At 39.5% G+C, this 13,447-nt stretch overlaps 2 protein-coding genes across 11 annotated transcripts in view; one reads left to right on the top strand and one right to left on the bottom strand.

The window, feature by feature from the left end:
- LOC112138454 (uromodulin) overlaps nt 1-13,447 on the top strand; it is a 368,601-nt gene that overhangs the window by 241,762 nt on the left and 113,392 nt on the right. The gene's annotated exons all lie outside the window — the stretch shown is intronic.
- LOC112156010 (NACHT, LRR and PYD domains-containing protein 14) overlaps nt 1-13,447 on the bottom strand; it is a 71,512-nt gene that overhangs the window by 36,638 nt on the left and 21,427 nt on the right. For 4 of the 10 annotated variants that reach the window (XM_036216763.1, XM_036216762.1, XM_036216765.1 and 1 more), the window contains 2 exons: nt 11,419-11,508; nt 11,168-11,257 (listed from right to left, as the gene is read on the bottom strand). In XM_036216763.1, coding sequence (XP_036072656.1) covers nt 11,168-11,257; nt 11,419-11,508 — 180 coding nt within the window. Of the gene's footprint in view, nt 1-1,930; nt 4,376-5,185; nt 5,233-5,328; nt 5,503-6,980; nt 7,155-7,258; nt 9,039-10,202; nt 10,349-10,921; nt 11,012-11,167; nt 11,258-11,418; nt 11,509-11,668; nt 11,759-11,868; nt 11,941-12,099; nt 12,190-13,305; nt 13,394-13,447 lie in introns of those variants that run through there. The other 6 variants (XM_036216769.1, XR_002920898.2, XM_024288120.2 and 3 more) reach the window with 6 other exon arrangements.

Below are 13,447 nucleotides of genomic sequence, written 5' to 3'. Positions count from 1 at the left end.
GAGCGCCAAACGTCGCAGAGACCCAGATCATTCATGTACTGCTTCAGAATACTTGCAGACCGCCATGTACGCTGGTGTGCTGCTGTCTGTCAAGTTCAGGATCAAGGACCAAGTTCAGATCTCCTCCTGTCAGAAACGTGGAGTCAGAGTGAGCCGAGAGTGAAGTGAAAAGTCTGTGATAAAACCATGTATCGTTGATATTTTGTCCATATATGCTAGCGATACAGAAGTCTTTATTCTGAATTAATATAGTAATAATTACAAATCTGCCTTCGATCAATAACTGTGTCTTTATGAGTAAATGTAATATGTACTCATAAATATGATTATGTATCTATATAAAAGTCTTAACAGTTTTACAAATCTGAACACTTTTGTTCATAAACTTGAATAAAGCGTTAACCCTCTTTCGACACATTTTAAGATAATCCTGAATACTAAAAAAAGTTTTAATAAAAATGGTTGCAACTCTGATATCTTGTGGAATTTCCGTTTCCAGCTAATGATTTTCAGCCGCCATCTTGCCTGCTGCCACCAGATCTTCTTGGGATTCTGCAGTAGTGTTGACGGTGCCAAAAACTACAATGGAAGGAGTTTCCATCCACGTTATTTTTTCAGAAAGTTTGAGAATATGATGATTTAAAGAACACGATTAGTGTAGTCCAAAGAAAGAACTTCACAGAATCTATTAGGTGTCACATCTGTTACAGTAGTTTGATTTAAAAGAAACAACTAACAAAGATTTTAAAAGATGATGTTATCTTCTTAGAGTATATATACTCATTATCACAGACGTTTTTGCAGTAATACATACTGTACAAACACACATTAGAGTCAATAGATATAATTATCAATTTAAGTCAAGTTTGATGTGCTGCTTGAAAGAGAGTGAAAAACAAACTTCTACAGTCTCACCCCTATTGAATTATCTCTATTTATTTAATAGTTCCCATAATCCAGTTCTTATCAGATTGAGACATTCTCATTAAAAGCTTAAGAACTAAACAGGGAAAAAACTTTAGATATTTATTAGTTTATAATTGACAGTACAAATGAATGTGGAGATTATTAGATGGAATCTAAACTCAGTTAAAAATAACTTGACTTCAAAATAAGACAAAGGCCCAGCTTTCTGTTAAAGTCTGTTATCTCATTATTATTATAATATTCAGAAGATTTTAGTATTATTTAGGATAACATTATACAACCAACCATCACTGGTCAGAGAACCCTTCAACTGAAGCATGAAGTTGAACCCTCAACCTCTGCTCCCAGAGATCCTGCCAACTATTGAATTTTATTATTTTTAATCATAAAAGAGAGAAATCCAACTATTAAGTTAAACTCTAACCTTCTGTTACAGATAATTGAGTTTCTACACATTATTAAAATCATTTGAAGCAATCAAGTTTATGGCTTGTTTCGATATTTCTGTAAATGATATATAATGTGAAAAACATTCTCTGTTCACAAACTCAGGCAGTGCATGAAAGACTGAGAAACTTCTTGCACCTGTTCCAACTGGGAAACCACACCTTCTGCATGTCCTGTAATGCTTTTATTGTAATTTTATATCAACTTTGATCAGTTCCTATTGTGCTCCTACCTTCAAAAGAGTAACAAGAAGTAAAAAAATCATTTTATTGTGATAAAGTGTTAAGAACAAATAAATGGTTTGAGTCATTTTATTAACACACATTGAGAGACTTTATATAGTGTAGATTTAGCTGCCAAGTACAAAATCTATTGGTAAAAAAATAGAATCAAACAGCTATGGCATCTTTAGATAATGATTATTCAAAGATTTTTCCACCAACCTGAAAATCATTGGAATTTGTTAAACACACCAACATTAATGAACCAATGACATTTCTTGGTAAAAAGATAAAACACAAAAAAGGATAATCAAAATAAGAAAAGTAGTTTTCACTCAGTTGTTTTTCTTATTTATTTATTTTGGTTATGTAGAAAACCTTGAAGTAAACTCACATCTAAATACTTCAGAATTGAGGAAATGATCCGAAAAATAATGCAATGAAAACCTTGTAACAAAAACTGTTCAATCAACAAAATACATAAAAACAATCAGAAAACAGGCTATCAATCTGCAAACAAGATGAATGACGTGAGAAAACCAATCATTTCCTTCAAAAAAATAATGTAATAAGAATGTTAAGTGGCTAATATGCCAACTGCTAGCCCCCTAAACAAAAGTGTTATCTAAATTTAACAATACAAAAACAATAGTTTTGCAAAGTTTGTAAATTGGTAAAATATTTAATATAAAAAAACAGCAGTAATTGATTTTTATTATTAGCGAGAGGCTTTGCTAACCTAGCCTACTTACCAGTTTATCATCTACATATTTATGGTCGTTCAAGTTTTTACATTTGTGGTGTCTGTTGTCCAACCTGTTGTGCTAATTCCAAACAACTCTTCCTCCAACTGTACCATGGAAGGTTCCTACCACAGTTCATCATGCTAAAGAGCTAACGACAAACAGCGTTGACATGCTAGTTTAACAGAAATACTAATGAAAATATTGTGTTTTTATAAATGCTTGTTGGTGCTGCTTAACTTGGATAATTATTTGTAAATTTAGCCAAAGGGGTTTCATTATTTCATTATTTCCATCTTCTTGTTAGCTTGAAAGCGAACACTGCAAGTAAAACTGATGCTAACATGCTAAAGACAGACTTCATCACAATGTCAGAGAACAGCAGTAAAACCAAAGTGAATGAATTACATCAGCACACAAGCATGTAAAGCGATCGGAGATTATCTTCATGTAACGTGCATGAGCTCGATCACTTATATTTTGAGAAAGCTGCTAAACTCAGGAAGTATTGACTGGAGTGTTGGGTCAGGAATTCTATTGTATGTTATGATTGATTTAACACTTTCTCATTCCTAAGTCTTCACATGTTGACGTTGGGCTAAGGACCCCTCCGCGTCATTTTTTGGCGTTTTGGGTGTCTCAAACTTGTCGTTTTTGACGTGCTGGCTGTTCCAGTTGCATCAAGGCTCCCTAACCTTCAGGCCACAAATCAGTACCGCTACCTTTAGCCTAACCTTAACGCGGTACCACACACAGACTGGGCTAGGATTAGGGCACTGGTACCGGCTGCGTCCTGAAGTTCAGTTCACGTCGGATACCGCGTCTGACAAAATGACCGGACCCCTGATTTAATTGGACAAGCCAGGATGTCAAAAAACTAGTTGGGGACACCCAAAACCTCAAAACGTGGCGCGGAACGGTTTATAACCATACGTCAATAAGTGAGGACTTCAGAATGAGAATGTGTTGGGAATACGGGACAGTTTCTGTCTTATTTTCCTCTATTTTGTCACATTTTGTTCGACTCTCCATCAATCCACCCTTTACTGCTATAACATCCGCAGCTCTTCCGAAAGTTCTATTTCTGATGTCGACTTGTCTCCGTCTTGTTCCAAGTCATCCCAAAGGGTTCCATCAGGTTGAGGTCAGGACTGTGCAAGCAAGTCAGTTTGTCTGATCCTTCATCCATATCCTAATGGACCTTCTATGTTCTCTGATGTACGGCCATGTTGGAACAGGAAGGGAATATCTCTAAACTCTTCCGTTACGGTGAAACATTCCTTCTACCAGAACAGCTCCTAAAATAACCACCATCGCCCCTTCTCAAACTGATGCCACACTCGGTATAATGCAGCCAGGCAAATACAACTTTCCTGTTAACCGTTAAAACCAAACTAAACTATTTGTTTGCTGGAGAGGGTTGTTGACTATGATAACTGAGTATTTCCCTTCAATCCATCTTCTAAACCTTCTTAGTCTCTGTCATGGTCATGGAGTATCAGGATCGGGTTACGTGACAAAAGTGAGCGTAGGACTGAGGGTTCATTTCTACTGCAGCATAGAGAGCGTCGCTGAAGCATTCCTGGAACGTGTGGAGGAAGGTGAGATTATCATTAGAAACTCTGTAGAAGGACAGTTCCCCCGCCTCCCAATCAAGGAACACTCCAACGTGACTGGAGCGTGGACATAAGGACGTCACGTGGAAGACCTCGTTTCCATGTCGAACATAACAGCCGCTCTTAGTGCATGACATGATCCAAGATTTCTCATTGGATCCCAGCCTGCTGTCGGTGGAATCTCCCTTCCTTTCAATGCTTTTGTACGTTAAGCCGACGCTGAAGGGCTCCTCCTTCTCCACCTCAAAGAAGCAGCTGTGTTGGACGCCCTGCTCAGACATCACCTGGAACTGCTGATCGAACCTCTCGGGGTGAGGAGAATATGGCTGCTTGTTTTCCACCCAGGTCACCTTGGTGTTCATGTCCGACAGAAGCAGGTTCCTGTGTGCTGTGTTGGAGTCCAGAGTGAACTTAAAGGCATCTGGAAGGAAGAAAACATTTTATCAATCCATCTTCTGCTCATGGGGCTAGCAGTCTAAGAAGTTGCCAGGACTTCCTTCCCCTGGGCCACTTCCTCCATCTCCTCTGGGGGGACCCCGAGGTGCTCCCAGGCTAGCTGAGAGATGTAGTCTCTCCAGCGTGTCCTGGGTCTTCCGTCGGAGCCTCCACCCAGAGGTCCACAGGGAGGTGTCCAGGAGGTCGTAACCATCTCAACTGGCTCCTCTGGATGTGGAGGAGCAGTGGCTCTACTCTGAGCCCTCTTAGTGACAGAGTTTCTAATTGTAATTGGGCAGCTGGCCACCCTACAGAGGAAGTGCATTTCGGCCGCTAGTAGTAAGGATCTTGTTCCTTTGGTCATGACCCAGAACTCATTAACATAGGTGAGTATTGGAACAAAGATCGACAGGTAAATTGAGAGCTTTGCATTCTGGCTCAGCTCTCTCTTCACCACAATGGACCGGTACAGCGACCGCGTAACGGTGGACGCCACTCCAATCCGCCTGTCGATCTCATGCTCCCATCTTCCCTCACTTGTGAACAAAACCCCAATATATTTAAACTTAGCACTCCAGCCACCTATACACATTTCATTTTTAACAAACTAAATGATAAGAACTTAACTGTTTGAAAACCCAAAACCCTCAGGGACTGACACAAATGTCCTACAAAGAAGACAACACAACACTTGGCAAGAGTTGGTACAGTTGGTAACAAAAAACTCTCTCATAGGATAATTGTATAGCATAAAATCATTACTATAAACTGTTAAACACTCTTAAGGCATACTTACACTTCTTGAGTCCTGGTTTCATCCGATGTTCTCCACCATAATTCAGACTGTGCAGAAATATGAGGAACGTTAGTGTTTAACATTTCTGAAATGTTTCATTGCCTTTAACCAAATGCTGCACTGTAATGTATTTATGAAAATACTTGAGTGTGTTGAGGGCATATCGAGGATCGTCTTTCAGCTCTGACAGCATCTTCCTTCCAGAGTCTCCTGGATGGTTGTAGCTCAAGTCCAGATCTGTCAGGTGGGAAGGGTTTGACTGCAGAGCCGAGACCAGATGAGAACAGCCTTCTTCTGTGACCATGCAACCAGACAACCTGAGGAAACATCAGCTTCCTAATCACAATTTCGACAAAGTCAAAGACTAAGAATTTCAGATCTGAGAACTATCAACCAAAATACAGTTCCTCCTGTGGTAGGCATTCAATTCTTCCATTATGAAGAAGTTAAATCAATGTCAACGAATTATACACAAATATTAATTTATTACTAATGACAAATCCTAAAGCCTCATTTCCACTGAGAGGTACAGTACAGTCCAGACCAGTAATTTGACCGTTTCCATTATAAAATAGACCCATTAAACCACACCAAACCCTAGTGTTTTGGGGCTTCCATTGGTTGTAGGGCCATAGAAATGTTTAACGAACTGGTTAGCATAAAGCTACTGTTGAAACCTGCTGATCGGCAGAGGGTCACTACAACAAAACAGTCAAGTAAGTGGCTGTTTTCCTCTTTGCCATGTGCAATCTTCTCTCAAACAACATTAATTGTTTTGTAGATACAAAGAACCAAAAATCAAGTGGGAAAATATGAGCTGCAAGTTGACCTTCACTGTTGTTGATGATGTTAGCTTTGCTTTTGTTGCAGTCCCTCTACTATGACAAAAAGTTATGCAATCGAACAACACCTCGCATGCACCATGACGGTCCAACTTTGAGTGGAAACTGGAAACGCTCTCCTAATTTGCCTGTACCATTCCTAACAAGACTGTTCAGTGGAAACTAGGCTTAAGGACTACAAACTAAGGGATATTTCCTCTTTTGTAAGGATTGTTTATCGCCAATTAGATATGCATTTTATAAACCTGTATTTTCCTGGCAAAAGTTGTAGAACTTATCAAAGCTATTCACTGTCAAAGAGAGTTTTTTTAATCTAGATAACTAGTTTATTTGAGAAATAGTAACAAAATAGATCTAGTTGTCTCAAGATTTGACTGCCCTGAAACTCATCAGTTCACAAATATGTGGAATACTACGACAAACTGTTCTGAATAGTCATGCTTTGATTCATGAAAAAAAACCACAGCTCGTGGAGACTTTAAGAACCCAAAAGACCTGCGAGCAAAATGTGAATAGAGTGAAAAATCAAATTAATTCTTTACCACAGAGATTAGCGGTCCACCACAGTTCCAAGAAACTTTGCAATTTTTTTCCCCAAAGTTTTGTCCAATTTGGAACTCAAAGTGGGGGACTTTACCACAATGACAAACTTTTGCAAGTGTCTATTTGTTCCAGTTGCTCTGTAATGTAACAAAACAAAGCCAGATGCCCTTAAACCAGAACAGATTACATTTTCCCATCAGAATTCCATTTGTAATACCATTTGTTGATATGAAGGTCAATAAATTGGTCACTGGCCAATTTGAAGAGATGCTTTCTTGGGGACCATTTGTCCAGTATTTTTCATAATCCAGGTAGGCATGAGGCTCCTGGTAAGGTCAGCTTTCATAATAGATCTTGTTGTTGCAGATTGATTGTAGAAATTTCAGAAACACAATCATCATATCAGGTACCTCAGCTTCTGCAGTCTGCAGCAAGAATTTGAAAGTCCAACACAGAGTTTCTTCACTCCTGAGTCTCTCAAGTCATTGGTGCTCAGGTCCAGGACTCGCAGAGGTGAGAATGGGGACTTGAGACCAAAGGCCAGATGTTCAACCCACTCTTCAGTCACTTTGCACTCTCTCAACCTAAATGAAAAACAGTTACTAAAATTAACAAAATAACTTTTAATAATGTAGACGTGGACTACGTATTTGTATTGTAATGGATTCCAAACTAAGGAGGTACTTACACAGCTTTCTTGCTGCTCCTCACTGCTGGTATCAGTCTCCTTCTGCCTTCCTCTGACGTCTTGTAACTCTTCAGATTCAGTTCCTCTAATTCATTCTTAGAGATCATCAGCATGAAGGCCAGAGCAGAGCAGTGAAGAGGAGTCAGCTCCGTTTCTGAATGATCTGACAGTTTCAGATATTCCTCAATCTCATCTTTGACTTTGTGGTCTCTCATCTCCACCATGGTCTGGAAAATGCTGATGCAACTATCTGGAGACAGGGTCTTTCTTCGGATGGATCTAAGGTACGTCAAGATTTTCTTGTCCGTTTCTTGCTTTGGATCCAGTGGGGTCAGCAAACCTTTGAGTACTCTCTTGTTGGATTCCACCATCAGGCCAAGGAGGAATCTCAGGAAAAAGTCCAGGTGACCATTCTTCTTCTCCAACACTTTGTCCACTGTCTTTTTTAGAAGGTCGAGTAAAGAATGCTTTAACTTCAGATCAAGAAAACTGCTCAGATCTCCAGTGGTGTTGGTAGCAAGACATTCATAGACATAAATAGCTGCAAAGAACTCCTGAATGGTAAGATGCACAAAGAAGAAGATCTTTCTCTGGAAGAAGACTTCTTCATTTCGAAGAACTGTGTTGCAAAATCCAGAGTAGACCGATGCTTCTTCTACATCAATCCCACATTCTTTCAAGTCGTCCTCATAGAAGATGAGTTTGTTCTCCTGCAGCTGAACAAATGCAAGTTTTCCAAGTTTCAGGAGGAAATCTCTGTGAGTTTTCAGAAGCTTCTCTTTGCTTGTCTCACTCTTCTCATATTTTCTGCATCTGCGTTTTGTCTGGACAAACAGGAAGTGGGCCATCATCTCAGTCAGAGTTTTAGGGGTTTCTGCTTCTTCATCTCCTCTAAAAACATCTTGAAACAAGATGACAGAAATCCAGCAGAAGATGGGAATCTGGCACATCATGTCAAGAGTCTGTGAGGACTGAATGTGTGAGATGACTCTTTCAGCAAGACTCAAATCTGGACTCAGTCTCTTCCTGAAGTATTCGACTTTCTGTGCATCGTTAAATCCTCTAATCTCTGTCACCATGTTCACATACTTTGCTGGGATTTGATTTGCTGCTGCAGGACGAGAAGTTATCCAGATGTTTGCATTTGGAAGAATGTTACCCTTAATGAGGTTTACAAGCAGATTATCCACAGTTGTTCTCTCACTGATGGATGTTATTGTTTTGGAGTTGTCAAAGTCCAGCTGAAGTCTGCTTTCATCAAAGCCATCAAGGATCACAATTGTTCTGGTTTGTTCCAAACTCTTCAAATCGTTGAGCTGAAGAGAAGGATGAAAGTCAATCAGAACCTGCAGAAGGCTTTTCTCTCCCTTGCACATATGTAGCTCTCGAAAAGCAAGAAAAAAGACAAAGTCCACATCCTGTTCGAATTTTTCTTCTGCCCAGTCAAGAATGAACTTCTGAACGGCGAAGGACTTTCCGATTCCTGCGATTCCATTCGTCAGGATCATTCTCTGGGGTTTATCTTTGTGTGCAAACTGTTTGAAGAGGGTATCGAGTTGGACTGAAAAATCCCCTGATGGCTTCATTTTTAAAACAAACTTCAGACTTGAGTACTCATGTTCTCCTGAAAGTTCCTCAGGGGCTCGAGTGGTGATGTAAAGTGTTGTATAGATGCTTTTCAGGGGGCTCTTTTGGTCTCTGATACCCTCAGATGTCAAATCAAATTTCTGCTGCATTGCCTTTCTAAGTTTTTTCTTTGGTTCTTGGAGACTCTGATCCCCTGCAACAGCATAAAAACAACATAGATACATTTTCTTTTATTGTTAAACGTATTATATTTGTCAGCTGATAATAATACAGTAGTACAAAGAAACCTTCCTAGAGAGAATCCAGTGACCATCACAGTGGCAGTCATCAAAGTCTAATTTTCAGGTATAAAAAAGTGGACAGCACTGCGCCTTGATATGATGCTGCTAAAAGATGGGACTAACTCTGGATAGCTAACAGAGGAGCGAACAATCATAATTAAGAAAGATTCTTCAAAGGGTGCTGTCCCATCCAACTACTGGCCAATAACCTGTCAACATGGAAGCTCAGACCGGGCATCATTGGAACGAAGCTAAATCGGCACATAGAGCAAAACGTGAGCAACTCACAGATGGTTCTCACTGAAAGGGTCTAACTCATAGAAGGAACAATACCAGACATTGACAACAGTTACAAATACATTGGAGTACCACATTCAAATGGCAACAGGTTACAAGGAAACCCACAACAGCCAAATACCTCCAACTAGTAAGTCAAGTCCTAAGAAGCCAGCTTAATGGGAAGACCAAGACAATACAGACTTACAGAGTGCCAGTAATTAGATACCCTGCAGGAATAATAAGATGGGCAACGGAAGAGATACAGGCCACATATATTAAGAGGCAAAAGCTCCATATCCCAAATCCAGCACCAATGTAGGAGGCCAAGGGCTGGTGAGCATTGCAGCCAATATCCAGAATGAAACATCCAAGATTCTTGAGGACATCAAGCACAAGGCCCCAATCAACAATGTCCTCAATGAATGCCTCATGCAATGGAGAGCAGAGGATGAACTGTTAAAGGACAGATGTTGTGGGAGGACAAGCCCATACATGGGCTGTACCACCAAACCATAACTGAATTGATATCAATAAGTTCTACCAATGTCTAGAAAGGGCTGGCCAGCAGGACTTCACAGAATAACTTGTCCTGGCAGCACAGGAGCAAGCCCTGTATACCAAAGTCTGAAAGTCTGCAGAATATAGGCTGTAAACCCCATAGTCAAAGAGGGAAACACTTCTTAAAGTGGTAGAGAATTATAAAGCAAAGACCCTGAACAAATGTTGCATTGTCAGCAATATTTGTAACAGAATAGGAATACAATGATAGAAAAAAAATTAAAAAGTTATATTCTTACCTGTCACTTTTTTGGGTTTCGCTTCACAGATTGGACAGCCAGACCCCAGTAGTGAGTCAATACATTGTTGGCATGATAAATGTCCACACTTGAACAGGACCAGAGTATTTGGAATCTGACCACATGCTGAGCAGCTCAAGTTCTGGCTGAGGGACAGTCAACAACATCATAAACTTGTAGTGAGTGTTATTTACCAATGTTAAATGATACTGTAGTTGAAAGAGCTTATTCAGTTCATACATACTAATACAGTATAAATACAAAATGTGTGTTTTTGAGATTTTTCTTGGGACTAGTTTAGTCAAACATAACTGCCCTTATCTAAGGTGCAGATTTGTCAAGTTGGCATAAAGTAAGTGAACCAAAAGAGTTTGAAAAGTTTGTTATTGTTCACATTTGTGTTCAGCTTCTTTCTGCAGACTCAAAGCTTAATGAATGCTTTTTCGTTACTGTCAGACTTTTATTCTAAAAAAGCCTTTAATTCTGCAAAACAATTTTAAATGGAATATCCCAACAGACACAAGATACTCTTAACAAATTATTCAGTGTTTGCCTGAAGTTGTTACAAAACTGATTTGTTTGAAGAAGCAAATATTTTGATGCAGGTTTGGGCAGGTTTTTGCCCTCATGAAAAATTCACGATTCCTAAATAACTTCGACTTCACCTTTATATATCTCTCTCATTTTAAACTATTGTCAAACTAGAGATCAATACTCACCTTTGTTTTTCTTCCTGGCTGAAGTTAGGTGGGTTATACTTTGAGGTATCACTCCTCATAGACACACTGCTGCCACCTGTGAACTCTGGCCTGCAAACACAGTTGAGTTAGTTATCCTCCATTTCTCCACCTCTAATGGTACAAAAATATAAATTGAAGCGTCACTATCAGTAGGACACAGCTATCTTTGTGTGTTCAGTAACTGTTTACAAAAATATTTCTCTGAAATCAAAGAAAAAATATCACCTTTGTTTTGCTTCCTGGCTGAAGTTAGGTGGGTTATACTTTGAGGTATCACTCCTCATAGACACACTGCTGCCACCTGTGAACTCTGACCTGCAAACACAGTTGAGTTAGTTATCCTCTATTTCTCCACCTCTGATAGTACAAAAATATTAATTGAAGCTTCACTATCAGTAGGAAACAGCTATCTTTGTGTGTTCAGTAACTATTTACAAAAATATTTCTCTGAACTCGAATCAAAGAAAAAGTATCACCTTTGTTTTGCTTCCTGGCTGAAGTTAGGTGGGTTATACTTTGAGGTATCACTCTTCATAGATACACTGCTGCCACCTGTGAACTCTGACCTGCAAACACAGTTGAGTTAGTTATCCTCCATTTCTCCACCTCTAATAGTACAAAAATAAAAATTGAAGCGTCACTATCAGTAGGATACAGCTATCTTTGTGTGTTCAGTAACTGTTTACAATATATTTCTCAGAACTCGAATCAAAGAAAAAGTATCACCTTTGTTTTGCTTCCTGGCTGAAGTTTGGGGGGTTATACTTTGAGGTATCACTCCTCATAGACACACTGCTGACTGCTGGGAACTCTAACCTGCAAACACAGTCGAGTTAGCCATCCTTTATGTCTCCATCTCTAAATGAACTAAAATATAAATCAAAGTGTCAGTGTTGGAGTGACAGAGTTATCTTTGTGTTCAGTACCTGAAGTTCGGTGGGTTATACTTTGAAGTATCGCTCATCATAGACATACTGGTGCTTGCTGTGAACTCTGACCTGCAAATATGGTTAAGTTAGTAATCCTCCATTTCCCTACATCTGAATGAAACAAATCATAAATCAAAGTGTTGGTGTGAGCAGAACAGTTATCTTTGTCTGTTCATTAATAGCATAGAAATATATTTATCTGTACTCTAATCAAAGAAAAATGATCACCTTTGTTTTTCTTCTAGGCTGAAGTTTGGTGGGTTATACTTTGAAGTATCACTCATCATAGATATACTGGTGCTTGCTGGGAACTCTGACCTGCAAATATTGTAAAAACAAATATGCATCAATTTATAACCAGATTTAGTTAGTTTCAGATTAGAGACTTTGATGTTGAGGTTCCCTTTGGGACTGTTCAGTAAGGACAGGATCAGGAATGAGTACATCAGCAGAAACAGATCATGGTAGGGAAGCAGATGGAGATGGTTTGAGAGGAGGGACAGTGATGATACTTGTAAAGGATGCTGAGGCTAAAACTACCAGGAAAGAAGTCCAAAAGAAGACCAAATGGATGTAAGAGAAAGAGGAGATGAAGAAGGTTGATCTGAGTGAGGCGGATGATTCAATGATGCAATGTGGAGTTGGGGTTGTCTGGTAGCCGGTAGGGATGCAACAATACACTTTCCCCATAATTATTTTGTTTCGTACGATATATGATTTGTTAGTTGGCCTAGTTGAATGTAATAAAATAATTCTAAATTAGCACAACACACGTGTTTGACACTTTCAACGTCAACATTTGCAAACGTGATGATTCGGTTCAATTGTGTAGCATGTGGTTTAAACTAAGCCTGGTAGCCGGGCATCTTTAAACAGGTTGAGGACCCGGGGTGGACCAGTCCATCATCTGAAGTCATTGAGGTTTTCTAAAGGCTCATTAATAGTATAGCTCTGGGTGTAGATGATCTCCACATCAACAATTTGGTGAATCTTGTCTTGGGCGACATGTCTTCATTGCATGGTAGTTGGGGATGGTACCTCTGGACTCGCTGATGTGGAGGAGGTCTTAAATTACCCAGACTATCCAGTAAAGTCTACGCCAGGGTACCAAAAGGAAAAATTGGTATGATAGATCTCTGATTCAGGAAGAACAGTGAGGCTTTCGTTCCAGCTGTGGTGTCTCGTTCAAAAATAAGGGTCAAATGGAACGAAAGATTAATTGACAGGTGGAAGGAAACAACAGACTTACTGGCTGGTGTCAGAAGTTTACGCTATTTCCTGAGATCTAAAAAAGGTCATCTTTTGTTTTATGGGGGCTGTGGTGTAGAGGTTGTTACTTTTACATTTCATGATATATTCACTGATTTCTATGTAAAAAAAAAAAACATCCCATTTGGCACAAAGTATTTTAAGACTTAAAGTAAACTGAATTACCTTCCAGGCGACTCGATTAACATCCTGGGAGAAGAACATGAGCTCGACCTCTTCCTCTTTCTACTCTCAGGCATTTTGACTGCAGCAGCTGCGACACAGAAAAAGATAAGGTCACTAAGTAAATGTGGTCTAACGGCAGTTA

The sequence above is a fragment of the Oryzias melastigma genome, linkage group LG18 (genome assembly GCF_002922805.2).
Source record: "Oryzias melastigma strain HK-1 linkage group LG18, ASM292280v2, whole genome shotgun sequence".
Lineage (NCBI taxonomy): Eukaryota > Metazoa > Chordata > Actinopteri > Beloniformes > Adrianichthyidae > Oryzias > Oryzias melastigma.
This window is presented reverse-complemented; position numbering and strand designations above follow the sequence as displayed.